This window comes from Aplysia californica, unplaced genomic scaffold (assembly GCF_000002075.1).
Source record: "Aplysia californica isolate F4 #8 unplaced genomic scaffold, AplCal3.0 scaffold00287, whole genome shotgun sequence".
NCBI classification, from domain to species: domain Eukaryota; kingdom Metazoa; phylum Mollusca; class Gastropoda; order Aplysiida; family Aplysiidae; genus Aplysia; species Aplysia californica.
Window position 1 is genome coordinate 429,136 of NW_004797557.1, and position 24,141 is coordinate 453,276.

The 24,141-nt window shown below is 40.4% G+C and overlaps 1 protein-coding gene across 1 annotated transcript in view; it reads right to left on the reverse strand.

The window, feature by feature from the left end:
• The window catches only part of LOC101846362 (zinc finger ZZ-type and EF-hand domain-containing protein 1), a gene marked incomplete in the record, with an annotated part of 86,668 nt that extends 62,590 nt beyond the window's left edge, over positions 1-24,078 (reverse strand). Inside the window, 20 exon segments of the mRNA XM_013084372.2 lie at positions 98-205; positions 975-1,030; positions 2,816-2,901; positions 3,597-3,725; positions 4,304-4,384; positions 4,688-4,797; positions 5,087-5,206; positions 5,961-6,092; positions 10,144-10,222; positions 10,960-11,012; positions 11,428-11,574; positions 12,303-12,371; positions 12,916-13,021; positions 16,341-16,464; positions 17,187-17,396; positions 17,976-18,047; positions 18,772-18,853; positions 19,740-19,821; positions 20,276-20,312; positions 23,262-24,078. Of these exon segments, the coding sequence (XP_012939826.1) occupies positions 98-205; positions 975-1,030; positions 2,816-2,901; positions 3,597-3,725; positions 4,304-4,384; positions 4,688-4,797; positions 5,087-5,206; positions 5,961-6,092; positions 10,144-10,222; positions 10,960-11,012; positions 11,428-11,574; positions 12,303-12,371; positions 12,916-13,021; positions 16,341-16,464; positions 17,187-17,396; positions 17,976-18,047; positions 18,772-18,853; positions 19,740-19,821; positions 20,276-20,312; positions 23,262-23,318 (1,940 nt within the window).
• Between the last annotated feature and the right edge of the window lie 63 nt (positions 24,079-24,141).

Sequence of the window (24,141 nt, forward strand, 5' to 3'; positions counted from 1 at the left end):
GCTATTTTTTAAAAGTTGAAGATAATGTTCATACACTGACAGTTTTAAAAGAACTAGCGGGTGGATTGAGTAAGAAATCTGTGGCTGGGACACCAACCTGTAGCCAATGCTGAACTCAAATTCCTTGGACCTCCAGAAATCGTACTTGCTGAAGAAGTTCATGTGCTCCTCTTTGTCAAACTTCTCACTCAGTTCTGGGATGGTGCTGAAATGTGGGGAACATCAAATGGGATACAGGGTGCACCAACGTGATGTGAATGTAACCTCATGAGTTGAGGACCCCTCAGCCTAGAGAACCCTTGCATCTGAGCTCCCTTGGATCAAACATTACCATGGCAGGCTAAGGCCTGCATTCGGTGCAGAGAAGGGTAACAGTAAAGTACGATCAAGTATACGCCTTGGGTCAAGGGTTAACAACAAGATTATTGTTGTATATGCAAGTCTTATCAACACACATAAATTCACCTACTGGTCTGCATGTAGTTTTTGCCTCCTCTACATAAACAACCACGTCTGCTACAGCAGCATTGCACATCAACAGTCACAGATCCACTGTCATAGCTAGATCTCTGGCCACACGTGTTAGTGAATGTGAATGAGTGTCAGTGTGTGTGCTGTAAAGATGCATGTCCACACTATCTTAGTCACAGAACAACATTAAAAAAGAACAGGAAAGAGAAGAATTATCATGAACACATTCAAAGCATCTGTTGAAAAGCAAAGAAGTCCTTGGGATTGAAAGAGGTGATTTCCCCCCCCCCCCTCCCCTGACACACATACACAAATACTCCAACTGACAGAAGTTATTTTTGATTGACCAAGTTTCCTTCCTAAAATTCATTCCAAAAAGGGGACAGTATCCCGTTTCCCATGACAAATAACCATCAGGGGACATGCTGTTACCAATGACAAATGCCACCACGTGACATGGCCCAGATTAACACATTGCACCACCACCAGGGGACAGTACTTACTCTGGGTTATAGACAAAGACCAGTCCGTGGCGGGCACCCTTGTTGCCAGGGGAAACCTGCAAAAGAGAGAAAGTTGTAAGAGGGACTTTGGGGAAGTTGGGAGTCTTGACAGGAGATCGTAAAATGGTTAAAGTACATAATTTAAGAGCTGTGCTACTTTGACCCTATCTGTCAGGGTCAACCTAGGCTGAGTGGGATACAGCACCCCAGAAGACTGACAGACTTACTCCATAAAAATCTTTCCTTCATGAATTGAACTCATACTGTCTGCAAGCAACAACAAAGAGTAAAATTATTAGGCCTCTACCGCACTATGACATTCTTGTCTCGGACAGGACTGTCCTGTCCCACCGTCGATTTTTTGCGTGTCAAAACAGATACCGCACTAGTACAGGACTGATTCGGCGCATAAGGCGGCTTCTTTATTGTTGCCCACGACGGAGTTAAAAATGCATTCCAAAGATTTCCTCAATATTGTCCAAATAAAAGAGAAAAAAAGATTTTCGTGATCAGTGACCCAAAATTAGCAAAAATCAGCCCGTACTAGGCAACATTAGCCTGTTGTACAAACATGGTTTATTTTCCACTGCACAAATAAAGTTTTCTGTTCAATTTGGACCAACATCCATTTTGATGAGAATAGACTGTTTAGAAAAAACCGAGTGACTGCAGCTGACAAAAAAAGTCTGCACTGTGATGTGTGTAGAAGCTTTGACTTTACTGCAGATGTGCAACGCACCTAATGACCTTGATACACAACTTCATCATTGACGATCAATGAAAAAATAAAATAAATTGCTGAAATTTACATAGTATTACATCAAATCAGGTTCCTCACCAGCCATTTAGCTTATTTTGAGACGCTGATTCCGAAAATGATATCACTTTCGAGATGCAATAATTATGGTAAAAAATTTGTGCCCCAAATTTAATACTGCGCAGCGGCAAATTATAAAGTGATTCTACGTCACAACCCGCAAACCTCGCGATCTTGACAGCAGGCATCACCAAGTCTGGGGGACAGCTTTGTCCTAATGTGGTAGGTGGCTATATTTCTCTATGATCACAGACGATGTCACAACGGGACTGGTATTGTCCTGTCCCATCGATTTTGTAGCAATTCATAGCTGCTTGGGACTCAATGCGACAAAAATGTCCTGTCCTAATAGGTACGGTACATTATACTCTAATTCAATGGTTTCAAAATCCAGACAGGTCTGTCCCAGGACAAACTGTCATACTGCGGTAAAGGCTTTACACCACAGACACCAGTCATATGTGTAACCATATGTGACTATGGAAATGACCCAAACATGGGGCAAATAGCAGTTTTGGCAACAATAGGACGTTTCTTCATTCTCAAATCGTTTAAAAGGAATGAAACAGAATTTAACTTGTAAAAATGAAGATTGTGGTAAGGTAAAATCTCAAATTACATTATCTTCAACATGGTGCATGCATTTTTCCATTATGTACCTTCGTACCTTGCCCCACAAAACCTGTTATTCTTCAAAAGCTACTCATGACATTTGAATGTTTTAAAGAACAACATATTCAGAACTGTCTGCTCTGTCAGGAACTACTATTGTCTCAATTTTCACCATCCATGCTATTAAAGTTGTTTCACAGGCACACACTAAAGAAATGAACACACTGATGAGGAGGACCTCTCTCTGAACTGTGAACCAAGCAACAGTAGCAACAAATACAGGGAAAATCTTAATGTAGACTTAAACTTACACATTCAAGTTAGCATACATAATAGAGATATTGGAAGTTTACATCAGATTTGACACAGAAAAAGTCACAAAACAAGAGTAAAGAAAAATGCTTTCGCAAACCTGAATTTTGATCTTGGTGAGTTTGACATTTTCTTCTGATTTGAAGATCATGGTGCATTTGGTGACCCCTTCATCCGTCACATATGCTGCAACAGACAAAACAGTTGATGTAACATGCAACAAAAATAACCTCAAAGACATAACCTGTAAGAACATGGTAAGCCAGTGCAGTAGCTTAGGCAAAAAAAGTGACGTCAATTGACACATATTCCTACTTGTAGAGATCTCACTTCAGCTCTTCCATATCTTGAGACAAATGATAAAACAGCATGTAACACAGGTGTGACTGGAGTCTGGAAATTAGACTTCTTGAAAAAACTGCTGACAAAGGTTGTTTTCCCCTCTCAATGTCGCATGTAACTGGACGGATCCTGCTTCTGTGATATCCTCCTGTTGTTTATATAGATCTGTGTCACTGTATCCCAATTAATGGCCATGCTTCTGTTACTGTACGACTACTTTTACTATTACAACTCAGTTACTTCTTTCTGTGATACTCCTTCATTTATACACATCTGTCATCCATTTCAGGAAGGTCCATTGTGACAACATGCCAGCCTTGCAATTCGCACAAAACCAAATGAATTAAGACACTAAAAACACATCATATCACATGATGTGCGCAGGAGCCTGTATCACAAGTAAAATATGCTCACAGAGAGGTCCAAAGCACCAACATTTTTGCTAGCAGATAAGTGCAATTGTCAAAGTAGTGTTGTGATCACATTGGTGATCGGTGTAGCAGTCAGTGCATTGTGCAGTCAGGGTTACAACCACTCACCTCTATTGGGACTACTAGAGGCAGTCTTCCCAGAGCTGGCACTGAAGGATTCGATGACAACCTCAGGCCCCAGATTGGCCGACCCCTCACCTCCATCGGAAGCCAAGAGAGACACAGAGATTGGGGTACCTGTAAGAGTTATATGAGGTTAGAGGGGAGGGCATAACGGGGGTCCGTGCAAGAAGTACATGGGGTGAAACAGCGGGAGGGGGAATATGGTTGGGTAGATAGAAGGTGGGTGGGGTGTGGAAGGGTTGGATAAGTTGGGGTGGCAAAAGAAGGATGGGGTAGGGTGTGGTGGGTAGATGTGGAGTAAAGGTGGAGGGGACGGATGGAATGGGGTGGCAGGAAGGAGGGAGAGCAGCAGTGATATGGTAAGTGGTGTTAACACAGTTTGGTACACTTAATTTCAAACAGAGATGCCATTGAGCCCTCTAAAATTGGTATTTAACTTTTCTGATATAAAGCAATGGATATCTTACAAAAAAACATGAAAATAGCAAGCAAGTGAGTACACAAAAACCTACATCCATGGACATAAACACACCAACACTCACATACAGAACACACATTTAGGCATACACACACACACCTATACATATGAACATATGTACACACATGCACTCACATGATTCCTCTCAAACTCTCACATGGCACAAACATACACACACACACACACCCCACACACACCCCACACACACACTGACCTAAGCTCTCCCAGCAAGTGTTCCTATTTATCATGGCCTTGGACAGCAGCTCAGCACAGGGAAGGCTCACACTAGGCAACTCTGTGGACACACACGATACATTAGGAATATAGATCCAGAGCAAAGCCAATCCAAGAATTATCTTTGTAACTTACTCCCACGTCTTGATTGCATGAAGCAATCAGAGATGACAAGGAAGATATATCTGCAGCTAAGCTCCATTTCTTGTCTCCAAAACTGAAAATTATCATTTGCTGAAAAATACTTTTGAACCCCCCCCCCCCCCCCCAGCACTTGAAGTCAGTGAAAAGAGAATGTGTGACACTAACAAGAAATTATCAGTCTCTGTAAGCCATGCCCTCACCACACACACATGGCACTGACCTTTGAACCTGTGAAGCATGCGGATGAGACCAGCCACACTCCCTCGAGCAAAGTTCAAGGCCAAGAGTACCTGAAGGCCATCCACAGTCAGCTGATCTGGATTCTCTGTGCTGTTGACGTTCACAAAGAGAAGACACAAACAGTGGTACCATTTTATAGGCCAGTGGGTCATGGAGGGAGGGGGGAGGGAGGGAGACACTAGATCTTTGGAGTGGGGAAGTATTTCCAAACAAACAGTAAACAATCACAAACCTAAACATTCTTAGAACAACAAACTGAGTGGAGGAACAACACAGAGCTGATCTATTCAACATGACCAGGACTGATGACAAGTAAGAGTTATTTCCCACACCCAGCTCCTCTCAGCCCTCAAAGCCGCTAAAAAAACGAATCACTCACCTTTGTGACAGTGTTTCTGCAAAAACCTCAAGCTCGTGCAGCACATGCTTGCTGAGGAAGGCTGGCCGAGAGCTGCTCATTGAGCTCAGCACCAGGGGAGGCATGTGCTCCAGTGCTTTCCTGGAGCACAAGGCAAGGGTCAAAGTCAGTTTCAGTTTTAGTAAGGGTTTTGCAGCATTTGCAACACAATCAGTTCAAATAAGTGCCAAAGATTAGAGGTGTTACTAAAGTGTAACATACAAAAGGAGGAGAGATAAGGACAACAGATGTTTGATAGGAAAAAAGGAGCAAATTACACCAGGTCACTTGCCAATCAACCATGACCAAAGTCAGCCACAGGATAGACTTGTAAGGATTGTTAATGTTTTACGCTCCCATGAACACAAATTGGATCCCAAAAATGAGGCTGGCTGTTTTAGTACAGTCCACAGGCATGATATGCTACAACAACAAATAACACATAAGCCTTAGCATGAAGACAGATTTAGGATATGCAGTGATACAGACCTCGTCACGAAGGTGGGGTAACACTACTAACTTGAAGAAACTTTGTAATGCATACCCCTTGTCAAGAAGGTTGCTTCAAGGAACATAGTGACACAGACCTTGAAGGTGAAGTGGGCTAACACACTACTAAATTTCAGAAACTTCATGATTACAAATGCTGTACGAACTCATCAACACAATTTGAATCATTTAAGGGGTGAACTACTTCAAACCTGCAACAAATTAATATGTCACTGTGTTCTACTAACACATTTCTATCTCATTGTGTTTGAGCAACACATCATTATCTCAGTGTGTACCAGCATTATCTTGATGTGTTCCAGAAACACATCACAATTTCAAGGTGTTCCAGCAACATATCACTCACTTGGTGTGCTCCAGTAGCATAGTTCGTAGTGCTGGAGACTGTACCAAGTTCACGGAGACTGTGGTAGTGAGCATCTGAAGGTACCACAGTGCTGAGGCGTCCAGTACAGAGATGCCAGCCTCCTTCACAAGTCTGAGGACACATGCACCAGAAACAGATGAGGAAGAGAGGACTTGAGTATGTCTGTGTGTGTGAGTGTGAATGTTTGTGTGTGTGTGTGTCTGTGTGTGTGTGTGTGTGTGTGCGCGTGATAGAGGGGGTGAGGGAAGAGAAGCAAATTGAGATCAAACAGAAATATTTAAGTGAAAGTGCTATTTAGATTTTAACACTGCCATAGAGAAACCACGTTTGTGACCCTCCCTGTCAAAATCAGTCGTATGAAGGAAATTTCAAAATTTAGTTAACATAATTTCCAAAAACTATCACCATTTCACGACAATTTGGAAAAAAAATTGAAGTAAATAAGACAATATTTGACAAAAATATGGAACTTTTAAGTATGCAAGGAGCGAAAACACGAAAAGGAGAAAACGGGCTCTGAAGTTGAGCAACATTTTTCCATCGCAACGAGGTCTTAGAATTGAGAGACTTAAAATTTGGAAGTTATCTTGGCTGTGCCACTACTAGGTAACACACAGAAGTAGAAAACTATTCATTTACAGAAAAAAAGCTTACGGACAAAACAAAATTTTAACAAGAATGGTTTTCACGTCGAATGCAACAACGGAGTAGCATTGTAAGCCCTACTAAACATAGGTACCAGTAACTAAATGTTCAAAGTAGCTGTATGTCAAATATATCTGTTTCACATGAAAGGCCTGTGTCTCCTGTGAATTTTGGTACCATACTTTTACCTCTCAGTCAACTTTTAAGAAAATAGCAGCTGTTTTAATTTAATATATAATTGAATATTGCTAAATTCGCTAACTGGTTGCAACCCCATGTTTGACAGATAATAAAAGAGTACCAAGTGCACCAAACAGCTCCACATTAACAGAGTACAATCACTATAACATATAAATGGAGCCTAATTTTTTTATAATCGTGAGATCATTACAAATCAGTATTTTATTGCCTCAAACACGTGATCTGTCGTTATTTCGATTTTTTTAAAAACACAGAGTGTTGTCCTAGCCTGCACCGCACTTGTCCTCGCGGCGAGTGAGTTGGTTCTATGCATGGGTGTTTATTTTTCAAACTGGCAGGCCTTGCATTCCAGTCACGAGGGGCTTCGCTTTCCATGGCAATTCTCCAGCTCCAAATACTCGCGAAAAACAAATTACGATATAGTAACAAAAAAAAAGCTTAACTTTTTCAAGGTGTACAGCATTTGGTGTGTTATAGCGAAAAAGCAAAGAAAAAGCGATCTCAATTACCTCGATTTCACCGAAACCACGCACTCAGAAGTTCGCGAGTCGGCTTACGCTTCCTAATTAAACTTTTGCAAAAGCATTATAAAAACATGAGCGCACACACACATATACACACACACACATGCACACACAAATACACACACACATGCACAGAGACCGCCTCAGTGGCCTCATGGTAAGGAGTCCACCTTGGGAGATGCAGAAGAAAATCAATCTTTTAAAAAACCCACTAAAACACAATAAAAACGAATTTTTAAAGTCAATCAAATTGTAAAACTGAAAGATCAATAGGCTATAACTGAGTTAGCAGGGCACACTTACACTACAGTCAGCTGTTTACGTAAACAAACTTAAAATGGGGCAGGAGTTACCGTTTTTACCCCGTTTAACAAATTAGAGCCCTCAGCCATTCATTATGCCCTTAAGTCGTTTATATTTCAGACCATTCATGTTCGAAAAGGTGTCTAAATCAAGGAGTTTAGAACTAATGGAGCCTCCTCTCTCTCTTCGCGGCGCCACGAGCAGTACGCCACGGTGGGGATCAAATATGGCGGCCGACTGTGAGCTAAATCACAAACTGTGGCGTTCCTTTTTATAGAATCTTACCGGGCTGGGCCACGTTGTGGGGGTGGGCGGGGTGGGGGAATGCACGCAAAGAAGAGGGGATGGGGCTGGGATGAAAGAGGAGGGGCGGGCCTTGGGAAGGGACGAAGGAGAATGGGAAAACTTAAATAAAAGAGAGAGAGGGAGAGAGAGAGAGAGAGAGAGAGAGAGAGAGAGAGAGAGAGAGAGAGAGAGAGAGTGAGAGAGGGAGAGAGGGAGAGAGGGAGAGAGGGAGAGAGGGAGAGAGAGAGAGAGAGAGAGAGAGAGAGAGAGATTGTGATCAACTGACGGGCTGACAGATAATGACAGGGAGAAAAAAACCAATAAATTCTGTGTGTGATACGGACTGTTCAATTCTTTAAGAGTTTTTTGTTATAATCTAGTTTTAAAATAAAAAAGATGTGTAAAATAAGAAAAAAACCTGTACGAGTAACATACAATTATCAAACATACCAAATTATAAAGATAATCTTTCAAGATGCTAAAATATTTAATTATAAGAAATGGATAAAAATATACATTTAAACTGAATTTAAGAAATGATTGCATGATTCTAGGCATGTGCCATAACTAACTTTATGTGTAAGGAATAGCGAACACTAAAGAGGGTCAATGCCAGCTTTATCTGATTGCTAACAGTATGTCTTGGTCTATAAATAATAATATTATTATTGATTACAATAATTTTGTTTCCTGGTTTCCACAAAGTGGAGCGCACAATGATTTCAAATATTTAAAGAAAAGAGATAACAGCACCTTTGGAGGTGTGATCGCGTGCATGAGCGTGGATGACCTTTGAAGAGTTGTTTTTTGTTCAGTAAAGTATGATATGGAGAGTAGCGTTTTTAGTCCCTTATTACACTCCAGAGGGGGATAATATTTATCTTAGTGATGACTCTTGTGTAGTAAAATTTGTTGTTGCTTTGTTTGGTTTATTTTTTAACAGCAGAATCTTAAGTGAACCGGAATTATTGATTGTGGGATCTTAAGTGAAGACTACAACAATAGAATTAAACCGAGTATAGTTCTATCTAACAAGACTGAAACTCTTATCCACCCCACCTTATCCCCCCCCCCTCATCTGATATGGTTTGGTATTTCTTTAACATAGAAAATATTCATCATTATTGTAGCTGAGTATTGATTTCATATTCTAATGGAGCCTCTAGATATCTGCATTAAGACAACAGTAGCATCTAATTTGCACACACAATGGAAAGCAATATCTTTAATTAAAATGTATAATATGTATATACATACACACACATAATAATTATATATATACACATAATAATTATATTTATGAATAAGAATACTATTAAAAAATTGAGTATCTCGGTCTTTCTGCTGGGGTGTTGTATCCCTGTCAGCCGGGGTTGGCCTTGGCAGGTAGCGCCGGAGCCAGCCTCTATGAATATTAATGATCTAAATTGTGTTGCTGGGGGGCATAAAAACACTTTCATTCAAATTTTTTAAAGGAAAACAACTTAACTGTGAAAACTTCGGTCCACTGCAGCATATCGGTTCTTACACTTAAATACAACACAGGTGCAAGGCATTTTTACTAATTGACTTGTCTAATCTCAAGGACCTCGGAATAAAACCTTCTTTCTAGGCAGCCCACAGTTCCGCCGCGAGAGAGGACTCCTATCAGGCGTGCTTGCCGCCCACAGAGCATCCTCCATTACTTTTAATCTCCTTGGTCTAAATCTAAAAATAGGGGCGAATGAAGGACATTGAAGCAATGTGGGCATGAGGTAATGGTTCTATAAATAATCTCACAGTTACCCACCAGCAGGTCAAATTTCGAAAGGATTTGAGTTCCAACTTCCTCTATCTTTTCATCCAAGCCCACAACAAACCACAAACACACCTCCAAAATAAATCAGAATAAAATATTTATAGTCGATTAAAGTTGTTCATTTTTATCTCAAATGAAGCAGATTAGCCTTTCGAGCCTCTTAGCGCTAAAAAGCACATTGCGTCTTACGATTGATTATGACCGGGGCAGAGAGATATAGACAAAATATAATTGCATGACAAAACAATATTCTTATTGATGATAAGGATACTAAACATATATGAACAGAAATCCATACCATCTTAATCCAAGTATTTTGAGAGAAAAAATTTCAAAAGGCAAAAAATAATCAAAGAAAAATAAATCTTTGACAAATTGAAAACTCTCAGGTGGACAAGGAACTCACTTGAACCCAACAGCCTTGACCCCATGTATCCTGGTGTCACATCCCTCACCATGGCAACGTTTGATGTTGATTTGCACATCTGCAGAGATGAGAACATGACACAGTTGAAAACTAAGGATGATGGCAAACACACATACACACACACACAAAACCTTTCCGTATGATTAAATGTTTATCTCACTGTCAATCTCTCTATTAGTTTGACTAACTCAACTTCCAAACACAAAGAAGAAGAAACTTCCATCTCCATAGTAGCAACAGGATACTTGTAAGAGCGAGAGTTTGAGTTTGAGGTTGGGTGAAAAGAAGCACATTGACACAATAATGGTTATTAAGTACAAGGAAAGAGAAAGGAAGACTGACAGAAACAACAGAGGGAAGAAAAGAACTAGTGATAGAGAGAGTCCTCTCACATACTGGCAAAAAACAAAAATACCAGAAGGACAGGTCAGATGTCACAGCCACCAGGGAAGTTTGAGTGTGAGTAAAGAGAAGCACATCAACACAATAACGGTCATAGAGTATGGGTCAAAAGCAAAGTCAGAAAGACAGAAACAAAAGAAGGAAGCTACAGGAGTAGGAACTACCAATGGCATCTTTCAACCACCAACAGGAAGCGAGAAAGACATCACACAAACACTGTAAAGAGACAGGACAGAAGTAGGATCTGCAACGAGTTTTCTCTGACAAAAAAAATAAGGAAACATTATCATCTAGAATAATAAATGAGAGTAAAATGGTCATATTCAGCATGCCTTAAGTTGATACAAGCAACGAACACTTCCACAAACAGGATCACAAACTGTACATGCTTACATGGATAGTACGTCTTCATGTTTCTGAGCACGACGACTTGTCCAGTTGCATGGCTGAAGAGAGAGAGAGAGAGAGAGAGAGACATATACACAAAAGTACATTCAAATTTCTTAGTAACATTTTTTCTCCTTTCATTCTTGAAATAAGAGAAATACTAGTTCTTGGGAAAAAAGATTATGTGAGCAATATGATTTGTTTTATAACTGCAGCCAAGCAGACATCACAACTTTTAAATTGAATCATATAGCGTATAAGGTTCTTTGTGAATTACATAGATGACTGCACAGACAGTGCATGTGTACGTGTATGTCTTTTTGTCTTTGTATGTGAGTGTGTGTAAATATTCGTGTTTTTGTGTTTGTGTCTGTGTGCATGTGCGAGAAAGAGAGTGAGGATATGTGCAGCAAGTGTTCATGAAAGTGTGAGTGAGAAAATGTCAATGACTGTAATCATTGTGCACGAGCTCACCTGTCAACCTTGACCTCATTGATCTCTCGAAGGTTTCCCACTGACTGACCCACAGACACTGTGACTAGCTCGGGCATGTAGCTCTGGTCAGTGGCCATAACACCGATGGACAATGTCTTCAACACCACATTGGGCTTGATGCGCAAACTTGGAGAGACACAGACAAATAAACATGCATTTAACACACAATAATGAGGCACAAACACAGTTGCATGAGAATGATCGAGACAGTCGAAAGAATTAACTCTGAAGAGAGTCTTAGTGTGACTGGAAAGATTTCTGGTAAAAATGAGATGTTAGTTTGATTGTCTTGCAAGGAAGACATTTATTGAATGAGTTTCTTTAAATTTCAGATGGGATGTATCTCATACAGTGCTGATTTCGCCTGACAGGCAAGATGTAAGTAGCGCGTTTCCAAAAACATCTGACTTACAGCACTACAAACGTAAAACATTTATAAACAATGAAACAACAAACCATCATGACCTACACAAGAAAAAATAAATTTTCCTGTATACTTGTGAGACATAATGTCAGAGTAATGGGTTCTTCAGTAGAACATTCTGGTCACAGACTCGATCTTAAAGGTACATTATTGATTGCAAACATCAGGGATGCCACTGAACTTTTGTAAAAATAACTGAAAATATTTTCGAGACTACATCTAGCATGCGACGAAGCAATAAATGCGACAAAACAACATCATATCGGTTCAACAATAAAACAAAGTTCCTAACGGACGATGCCCAAAATAACGGAAACCCCCAGAAATAACAGAAAAACGGCATCCCTGAAACATTTTCCTTCCTTCTTTCCCTCCCTCTATCTCTCTGTCACAAATACATACACACATGCCAGTAGTGAGCAATACTTACCGTATAAAATGGGATCTAGCAGCACCATCTGATTGCCAAAACATGGTACCCTGTCGTCCATGCCGTGAACTATGGGGGGAGGGGGGGTGGAGAAGGACACAAGAAGGGAGAGCAAATCAAAATGATGTTGTCAGTTGAACTGACACAGAGCAGTCTCCCGTACCTTAACAATCAGGTCATTCAATCCATGATTATTTACAAAGATTGTTCTCTCATGCAATGAAAACTTAATAGTTTATATTTCACTGTGGCAGCTTTTAAATGTAAGCACAAGTGAAAATAGAATGTATCCATTCTTAACTCTAAACTAAAGTAATAAAAATGTTACTTTTGAATTTTTAGGAATCCCAATACAACCCCTCACAAATCTAAAGCATAAATTACTCAAACTGAATTTCTGTTTCATTCAGGACCAAAGAGTGTAATAGGTCAAATCTGGATCATCAGACTTTTGTTTATGGCCATGATTTCTGACCATCAATCACAGCTGTGTACTAAAGATGTTTGAGTGATGTAAAAGATAGATTTATATACACGCACGCAAGCACGCACAAACACATGCACACACACACACTCAAGCATGCACACCCCCACACACAAGACAGTCACTCACAGGTTTGACTCAGAGGCATTGGAGGAGACCTCTAGGCTCTGGTAGCAGTTGTGGATGGTCTTCTTCTCAAAGTCATTGATGTCCCCCTCCAGCTCGTTCTCCTTCACTGAAAAACACATACATGAAAGATAGATAAAGGAACTATACATACATACACATCATAAAGCCACAGAGCACACAAATTCACACATGAGACAAACATAGGGCACAGACACACACACACCACCATCCGGGCAAAATTCAAAATTTCCTACCAACGAAAAAGTATTAGGTGTGTCCCGCGCGCTCATATGACCTTATGCAGTTGGAGCGCCGTAAAACCCTATACTAAACAAACAAACAGACACACACACACTCACACAATTAACACACTCTCTCACACACACAAACATAAATACACACACACTAACATTCAAGCACACACACTCATGTACACATACAAGCACACACACACATACAAACACACATGCATAAACATGTACACACCAGCGACACAGACAACACAGTTAAGGGACATTACTGACACTCATAGTATTGTAATAAAACAAGGGATAGGTCATAAACATAGCTCCATCCACTTGCAATTTTTTCTCAGCTGAACAACCTCCCATAGCACGTGATCTTTCTCTGACTGGTGAACATCTTCCAAGGCCTTAAAATAATTTCCTCCCAGGAATATCATCTCTTATTAGAATAAAGGAGAAACATTCTTTATTCACTCTTATGGCTTATCAAAATAAGACAAGTTGCCTTTCTAAAAGCAGGGCTGCCTACCTCAAAGTTCCCATTTCAGGTAGATTCAGGGTCATTTTCAGGTAGATTGGCCCAAAATCAGGTAGAACAAAGACAAAGAAGAAAAAAAAAAGATGATCGTTGCCCCATCGAACGCGCTTGCTTTCCGTGATATTGGGTAATTATATTTTGAAAACTTGTTTGTGCATGCACATGTGTGTGTGTGTGCGTGTGTGTGTGTATGTGAGTGTGTCTGTGTGTGCATGTTGCCACGCTCTCGCATGTGCCTATATATAATGTGCGTGGGAAAGGAAGGGGGTGTATGGGTGTGCACAAGTTACGATGAACAGTGTATATGAAATGAGGCGAGGTTTTTTTGTTTTTTTTAAATCATTTAATGGACTATCGTTCAAGGCACCTATCATTCAGTATTGAATCTGGAACTGAGTGCAGGGTGATTGCCAAACTGACTTCAAAACCCCTAGCCCATACCAATAGAAACTAAATTAAAACATAATTTTCCCGACACTAGCATAGGACACTGATAAGTTCTTCGTGACTTAGGTATGACAGACAATTAATTTTAACTAGTTTTACCCTGAAAATACAACATGAATCCTGATCTGGGCCTGAGGAGAGGCAAGAAGAACATCAACTGCAAAAACCATGTTTGGTTTCAGCAATCACGGATTTTAAAAAGCATGCAAGACAAAACTTATTTATAAAACCTTTATAGTAAGTTAGGCTCACGGCAGAGCAAAAAGTGAAAATAAAAGAGAGCGTGTACCGATAGAGCCGGAGCTGGAAGTACTGTGAGAGTGTGGGATGTATTGATGCTGAAAAACTGACAATCAGTGAATCACTGCATCATGGACTAAGTACTGATTTTTTTTCAAAATGCTAAATCACAGTACCAGTATTTAATCAGCAACAAGCCATCATGATGCATAGGCATCCAACATAGAGCTTTCCGAGGGTTAAAAATGGCATTTCCTCATTGCCACTATTCAATTTGTTATCACTGACAAATCCGACAAACCCGGGACCACCAACCTTGAAGATACAATCATCAAGCCTGTGCTCTACTGTTCCCTCATTTACGCACTCGATTGTCGAATGCGAAAACCACTTCCACTTATCGTTTTTATTTTAGCATCAGTTTCTTGCACCGCTGCCTTTTCCTGCTGCCGTAAACTTTATTGTATCAAACACCTCCCCTCAATTCCGACGCCCTGCAACACTCCTACTTCGAATGAACTTTGATTAGGCTTTCCCTAACAACCACAGGCTGGTCCCTTGCTTATGCCGTACTCACGAACTCTCACAGGTTCATTGACCGGTCACGATGACGGGCCCGACAATCTAGAAATTGGAGGACGCGTGTTTTCTTTTTCTCCCTTTTTTTGTCATTATACCGACATCAGGGAGAATATCGATTTAATGTTTAAGGCTACACTGTGTTTTTTACGCACAAACTGCAGGTTACAAATTTTATTAACTGTAAATCTAACGTCAACGAACTATCATCGGACAATTCTGAGCGGTAACGAAAGCAGATTTTGATTTTCCCAAAGGAGTCTCAGTACTACACGTCTTCCGCCTGCCGCCATAGCCGCTCATTCGTGCAAAACGTACTCTTGGACTGGGGAAAGCCGAACGTAATATCACAAACGTGACTAGTAAAATATGAACTCAGAAGGCTTTTCAGATTTGGTTTCGAGGACTTTGTGCATTTTCTCGGGTCTAATACGGGGTGCCCACTACGGCTGGATCGGGCCAATCGCCCAACTCGATCGCCTGAAACTGAAAACAAACTTTTGTTTTTTAGGCGACCGAGTCAAGCGATCGGCCCATCACAGCCGTAGTGGGCACCCCGTATAAGCGATTTTTTTTCTTTAGATTCCCGGGTAATAAATTCCCGCAGTCCCCCTGCGTAAAATCCTTATTTGGTACTGACCTAGGCTTTCTCAGTTCTAGGTACTGACCAATTCTCTAGACCAAGACAGATTTTAGAATGTTTTGCTTCGATACCGATTTTCCTTCTATATTCACAATTCTGTTTTCTAGATAAATGAATTAAATGCACAGATTTTCCAGCTGCTGCAAAAAACTGAAGATAGACAGAAAGAAAGAATGAATGAAAAGAAGGAGGAAGATTATTATCGTGAGTAGACAGATTTCAGCCGATATGCAGGTGAAAAACTATTGCCGACCGAACGGCACAGATAGACAATGGTCGAGTGTACGAAATGCGCAATCTGGCAGTTTCTAATACAACTTATTGCCGAGAGTTGCCGTAAATATCTGACAAGTTACGGAGGCAAGTGCTGATCTCTCTCTCTCCCCCTCTCTCTCGCATGGAGTTGATATGATGATGCGGCAAGTACGGAACTTTCGGAATGTACGGATTTCCGTAAAAACAAAGAAGAATGGAAGCACTGCAGAATGTTTTTTCTTTTTATTCTCTCAGCACCCATTGAAAATTCGGTACTTTTGACACCTTATCAGTATGGCGGTAGAACAGGCCCAAAATCGGTATCTACCGGAAAAATCGGTAGATTTAGGCAGCCCTGTCAAAGGGACTTTCTTAAGTGCTGATTTTTTTTTAAAAATCACGCTGACCCCTCATCCTCTCCCCTGCAGTCGTAAATTCAAAAAGTTTCCCACTCAAACCAGACATGATGAGAACTTACAGTCGTCCTTGGCCGCATTGAGCAAGTTCTTGAGCACCACTGAGCGCATGATGAATGTGTTGTTGAAGGTGTTGAGGAACGGGAATGGCAGTGAAGCACTTTCCGCTCTATTGCGCAGCAAATACTGCAGAGACAAGACAAACACAAGTAGCTGACATTGAGAAAGGAAGTTTCAAGTCTCTGTTTTAAACCAGTCCTTTGTTAACCGTAAGTCTGTCTCGCTCAATAAAGAGTGCTTTTGGAACAAATTTTAAGAAAAACTTAAGTCTTTCTCAGCTACAAGTTTTTCTACTCACAATGAGGGTGAGGACAGCCCAGGGAACTTGTCCTTCCACACAGCTGGGAGACCTTAATTTGTGTTAATTTTGCCAAAACTCATTTCAACTCTACGCATAGCTACCATTGGTATTTGTTAACATGTTTGTAGAGGCAATGGCCCATTCATGGATTGTAACAGTTGAATGCCCTTATCGACGCAATTTAGATAATGAAGGAGGCTGGCTGCTTCAACCCTGACAAGACAAACATAAATTTTTTTAATGGCTAAAACCAGCTTTAAGGTGAACAATCTTCACCTGCATTTATTCATAATGACATGTCACCAAAAAATTCAGTGCCATGTTTGCTTGTTCGAGTAAAGAAAAGCACATCATCAAAATGATGGTTATTCAGGGCAGGTAAATAATAAGATAGACTGATAGAAACAAAAGAGCAAAAGAATTGGGACTCACAGGAGGTGCCCTCAACCATCTGCCCATTCAGCATCAAAAGTGGGTGTATGGACAAATTGATTTGTCTTAAAATTGAGGTTGTACCAAGGTGTGTAACACTGAGCATTTTTAGTACCTTGAGAATACAGCTGCCGTGTTTGTTTACAGGATGTGAGGAGCCAGCATATACATCTACAAAACCTGGCGTGAGGGCACACGACTGCAGTGTGCGGATAGACTTGCCCAGCTCCCCGAGAGCTGAGCGGTTTGAGTACTCCGCCACCGCCTCAATCATGGCAGCCACTTCCGCCACGCCACTGCCATCTGAGTCAAACTGGTGGAAGGCCTGAAATATATGGCCACATAGAACCAGTTATACAAGGGGCATTTTAGACCAGGAAAAAAAACAACGGACAGGCAGTTAGACCCAATTGGAGAGAAAACATGTACGAGCAAACACATAGGTGTATATCTTCACAAACACACATTAGCATGTGCATATTCACACACACTAATAACCCCCCCCCCCCCACCCCCACACGCACACACACACACACACACAAATGCACACACAGAGAAAAATACACAATCCATAAAAAGACACATTAAACTCACTCTTGATCTAGAAACCAATGAACTAGTCGCACTTCAGGGCAAACATACACAAAAAAAACCGAACATACAAACTAACAAATATATACAGCTTCTGTACTTTGAACCCCCTAAGCTTCATGAGCATATCGCATTTAAACATATGAGAGCACAAACACACTAAGAAAGACATGCACAAATGCACATAACACCCAAACCTTAGTGGCTTTCACCCTATCAACCCCAGCCCCAATGAGTAGGAAGCGCATTCACACACACAAACACAAATGAACAAACAACATACCCAAGTCTGCACACATTTCCACTGACTAACCTTAATAGCCTCTGCCCTCTCCACCCCAAGTCCAATCAGCATGTCACAGAATTGGGCCTGGGTGATGCTGTCCTGAGTGCAAAAAGGGGCAAAAGCCTTACATAAACCACAAGTTTGCTGCAAACATATTTACTATTGTCATACATATAAAAAAAAGACAAGAAAAGAGATAGTTCCTTTCTTTCTTTTTTTTTCAAATTTAGATTTTACAGCACTTGCATTGCAAATGTGTCATACACAAGTCACAATAGATAAGTATGTAAAAGAATTACCCGATACTAACGAAAAGAAAGGACAAGTCCAACACTTAGTCATGAAGAAAAGTAAAACTTTCCACCCTTAAAAACTGACTGCAATCCACCTACTCCCACAGACATACTGGGTTATCAGGACTGCCTTGACAAATGACACAGTGGATGAAACCAGTAAAGATAAGAAAATCCTTCCTTCTCTTCTCCTCCACCATCTCTCCCTCATTTTCCACTTTTTTATTCTTCCTTCAAAACAAGTTTCTTAGCCATACAAATAACATTTTCTTCCTTCTCTCCACCCATACCCTTCAGCAAAAATAGTGCACTATCACACAAACAGTATTTATGATGACTAGTTAGGCACTTCACTAAAGTACAATATGTGCAATTAACAGAACACCCCCCCCCCCAAGGAAATCATGATAAAATAAATCTTTTGAAGTTGTTTTAAAGACAGTGTGACTAAATAAATTATGTCTGAAATCCCATCAAGTTGTGTTGTAGATCTGAATGTCTCCACAACAGTGACGTGGAGAGACACCTACCTCGTAGATATCAGCTCTACTCTCCAGCCACTGGATGATCTGAGAATTGTAGAGCAGAAGCGCCACTTCCGGAAACTTCTCTCTGAAATGGCGCACAATGAAAGTCACACTTTTTCAACCAGGTGGGTAGGTAGGATTGTGGAAGGTCAAGTCTGGAATCTAAGCTGACCAGTGTACACTCATTACATGGAAATGGCTAACACAGACTACAAAATATTGTCTCCCAGCAGCAGATTAGTAATATGCACAAACTCAAGCCTGTCTAAAACCCCTCTGGATAAAACGAATATCGAGTCAACTGTGAGAGGTGACTCAAAGATATTATTACTATTATTGTTATTATCATCATTAATTTGATCAGGCCCAGAAAGTAAAATCCATCTCCTTTGGACTGATCAAGTCATCTTTCACTAGATTTGCAGCAATAACTCATGGAGACATGACCAGTTTTCTCACTGACATTCAGCTAATTCTGCAGAATTCGGTCAAAGTTGCAGTAGTGTACACTGACCATAATGAATGGTGATTAAACTAATCAAACTGGTTGATATAAAAAACACAGCATGAAGTGACATGTTTGTACACAAGGCACAGAGGGACTGTCGAATGCTTCTGACAGAACCCAATAAGACCATGACACCAATGCTCATCTAGTGTACATGCTCACTGAAACATCGCTCATCCATATGTTTAAGTAAATGATGTAAAGACCATTTAATAGTATCTTAGTCAGAACAAGCATCCTGTAAATATGTATACATTTACAGAAACAATGAGAAAATCATTTAAAAGAAAAGTATACTTTGTCCCTCTCTGTGGAGGAACATAAAATTCAAACTCACTGACCACTGCAGTCAAAGCAAAAAAAAATCCCACAGAGAGAGGACTTTCTTACAAACACAATTACACACACACAATGCAAGCATGCATGCACGCACGCACACATACACACACACACAGAGACTCACTTGACTTTGGTGGCAGCGACACGCAGTGATGACTGGTCTGTGAACAGGTAGCAAAGGTCTGTTGCAGGTTTACTGTCACCATCTGAGGGAGGAAAAGAGAAAATAAAACAGTGGAGAAATGAGGGAGAGAATAGGGGTGACAGTTGAGAGAGGGAAAGACGGAGAGAAAGAGAGATGAAACAAGGGAGGCAGAGAGGGAATGAAGGAGAGAATGAGTGAGAGAATGGGGGAGGAGATGAGGGAGAGAATGGGCAAGGAAATGAAGGAGAAAATGAGGAAAGAGATGAGGGAAGACAGGGAAAGAGGGAATGAGAGAAAGGATGGGGAGGGGTGATGAAGGAGAGAATGGAGGAGGAGAGGGAGAAAATGGGAGAAGCAATGAGGGGAGACAAAGAAAGAGGAACTGAAGGAAAGAAAGGGGAAAGAAATGGGGAAGAGGAAAGCGGAAGACATGAGGGAGAGAATGAGATACCAAACACAATAATACTCAAGAAGAAGTTACAAATGAGAACATCAGTTTCTCAAACAAGACTCACCACTGTTGTCCTCCCCATCTGATGTGTCATCCTCAGGCTGTACAAAAAAAATATGACACATTATAACAATGCATTCAGTATAATAAAGAAACTGTGATCACATGGGAAAAAAGAGTAATGGTGAACGAAAGTTTTAGAGAGGTTACTAAATTCAAAAGCAAAAGCCCTGTCATATTATCTTAACTTTATAATCCTTTCCTCACAATTTCTATCGTGGGTCTTACTTAAATCATAAAACATCAATATTTCCAGCTCACATTTAAAAAACAATGTAATTTACTGCTATCTCTATCTCTGCGGCGTGGAGTGGGTAAAGCATGATGTATGTTGCAGCACTGGAATTACCCCTAATTAATCCATTTTCATCAAAGTTGTTGTCAGTTATACACAGTACGTTAAAAGTTGTAAACTTGATGATGACCCAGCGTGGATTTACATTGACTATGTCAAATCAAGAACGTATAAATGTGCACACATTTAAAACTCAAATTTCCACAATTTAGTTCTAGTTTAGTAAACTCTTAATGGGAAGTCAAAACAAAGATTAATATCAAACGAAAAAATAAACAATAGCCAACTGGCAACCAGTCCATTCACACCAGTTACTGTGGCCCATATATATTTGTCCAGGGGGTGGTAACGGGTTACATGAATAACATTGAATTTCAATAGCTTCGAAACTGATAACCAGTTAGATCCTTTGAGCAAGACATTTAAAGAAATAAAACCATTAAACCACTTACTAAAACATGGTTCTGTGTGGCAGTGACAAACTAAGAGTATGCAAAGTGTTACTGAGTTTGCTGTACTTCCTTTGACATGTACATGTAATGTGAAATTGGGCAGTGAAAATTTTTATGACAGTGTCGGCTTGTAAATTAAATCTTTTTAAAACAAAGATCTCAGCTCAATTAGGCTACTTTAGACAATTCTAATTATATAGATTACCATGTTTATTAACGGTAACCCCTGTGAATCTTGAAAGTCAAAAAGCATCAGAAATGTAAAAGAGTAGGGCCTGTTAATTTGAAGCACAGAGGCGGGAACTCAAAAAACATGTGAAAAAAATCCCACAATTTTAATAAAAGAAAACATGAAACTGAGTAATCATGTATATAAGTTTCTATCAATACCTGTCTGCTTGGTGATGATGTTAAAGAGTCATACTCATACTGCAGAACAAGAGGAGGAACAAAACTGGATTCTCAATTTGTCTTAACTTGCTCTTGAATGAAAATGAATCTGTGTGTGTGTGTGCATGCATTTACAAACTTACCGTACCTCAAAATCAGACAGTAGATATTTGCACTAGGTCTAGGGCTAAGACTAGGGGAGTAAACAAAAACATAAAATAACAAAAGCATCAATAAAAAAAAGTGGAGAAGAGTAGATATTTAATGACACGTCATATTATTTGAAAAGCAAAGCATACCAAAGACATTTGCATCAATTCACCTGCAAATAATGAAGCAGCATGCAGGAAGTATAAAAGGCAGAGTTGTTTACTTTCTCGCGTTTAATTACAGCCGCGCCTAGTTCTAGCTGATCTAGATCTAGATCCATGCTTCCCTGACTGGATATTCAAAACTTTGCGTTGGGATTAGGAACACGTCACAGCAATTTCATCATTTGTTGGTAGATTTTAGATCTAAATCTAAGTCTTGTAACGCATTGGCTTTAGTCTAAAGTTTAGACCTTCCGAACTTATTTTGATGGCCATTGATATTCATAGAGTTCAGAGCGGTCCCTCATTACGGAAGTCCTCCCCGGGAATTAAACGCGAGAAAGTAAACAATTACTGAAGCTCTCTGCACACAAGCCCATTTACAACAAATTTAAAATAAGGCATATAAATGAATAGCCTAAATGATAAGTGGTGGTCTCTTTACTTTTAGTCTAGGCCTATTACCGACTGTACTGGGGAAAAAATCAGTTGGCTTCTCACTTAAAATTAAGTAAGCTACCCAATACTTTAAGGCCTCACCCCGGGTGAGAATAGCGCAGGCGAGTCTTTTGGCTATTCTCACCCCGTGGGCATTCACCGTTATAGCCTAGATCTAGGCCAACCATATTTTGCGTTCACCCTAAACCACAGAATTCTACACTGTGATAACAGAAAAATTGTAGAATTCTGTGCCGTGAACAAACGTTCCATTACTACTGTTAGTCTACTAAAAGCGTACAATTTTGTCTGTGGGCAGTGGAGAGAGAGAGAGAGAGAGAGAGAGAGAGAGAGAGAGAGAGAGAGAGAGAGAAAGAGAGAGAGAGAGAGAGAGAAAGAGAGAGAGAGAGGAGTAGCGCGAGAACTTCCGGGCAAAACAAAATGGCGACCCGCGTAGTTCGGCTCGATTCGAAAAGTTAAATAGCCGTAGCATCTTTGTAGACGACCAAATTAATTTACTTTTGTGTTTCAACATCATTTTTTAACTTTGTTTTGGTCAATTTGATCGTCCACACCGATAGACAGTATTCAGAAAGAGACAGAGAGAGAAGAGGGGAGGAGTAGATCTTGCGAGAACTTCCGAGCAAAACAAAATGGCGACCCCCGTAGTTCCGCTCGATTTGAAAAGCGAAATAGCCATAGCATCTTTGTAGTCGATAAAATTAGCTTACTTTTGTGCTATAACGTAATCTTTTCTTTGCCTTTATCCATTTGATCATCCACATCGATAGAAAGTATTCCGAAATTAGGAAAAACAGGTCTTGTTTCACACCGGGTGAGAATAGCCTACGGAGGCAAGTCTCACCCGGGGTGAGAGGTCGATCGTATTTCTATTCTCACCCCGGGTGAGAATAGGCACTTCTATACTTTAACTTTAAAGCGCTGAATTAGAATGACGCCTGAGAAATCTACACACCCATGCCCATTTCGAAGTCTCCATAACAAAGCCTCTAAGTTTGTCCATGTCATATGATATCAACCAGTCAATGTAGCATAACAATGTTTTAATCTAATATCTAGACCCCGCTGACTAGCCAAACTTACATCATTCGGAGCTTCCATCCTGCCTTCTTCGTCGCTTTCGCTCAGTGCGTTCCCCATATTCTTGCTCTGGGAAGTACTGGCAACATCAAAAAAACTGCCAAATCTATGATATCTTTTGAGTCATGAAGGGACACCTTCTGAAAGGCGACAACAGAGACTGCCTTTTTTCACCCCCGCTTAGATTTTCTAGCCTGTGAAAAGAATCGCGGAAGATGCAGTGTCTCAGTTAGGCTAGCCTAAACAAAAATAACCACGTAATTAGAGTAGCGCCCCTTGGCATGGTTCCAAAATTAGGATTAAAACTTTTTCAATAGCCTAGCTGTGATCACGGCACAAAGTTAAAAGTAAAAAAAAAAATTCTCAACATAAGATATTATTTTGTCGTCGGGGATAATGCCTTTTGGTCGGTCCAGGAAGAATTTATGCTTTCGAGTTTGGCCACACATAAAAAAAAATATAGTATTTATATTTAGAGCGCCCTTCTAAGTTCAATGTCACAGTCATCCTCTACAACAATAATGTTTCTAAAACTAAAATAGGACATGGGCATGAGCAATGAGTATGAGGGATCTTGGAATATCATCATACATTGTAGCGAATCGGAAAAAGAGTGAATGTGAAAGTGAAAGCAATTTTGACTTGAACTCGAAGTACCTAGGCTTTTCAGCTTATTTAGGTCTACTTTTTGTAAGAGTTTTACGGCACTTGCAAAACAAATGGGCCATAGAGGTGCAGAGATCTCGAGGAACATAACATGACGTATACGAAGAAAAGAAGGGGAGAGATAGCCTACATATTTATACAGGACGGTAGATGTTTGGGCTGAGGGAGCAAACCACACTATCCAGAGCACCCACCAACCATTCACTTTTATTTTATC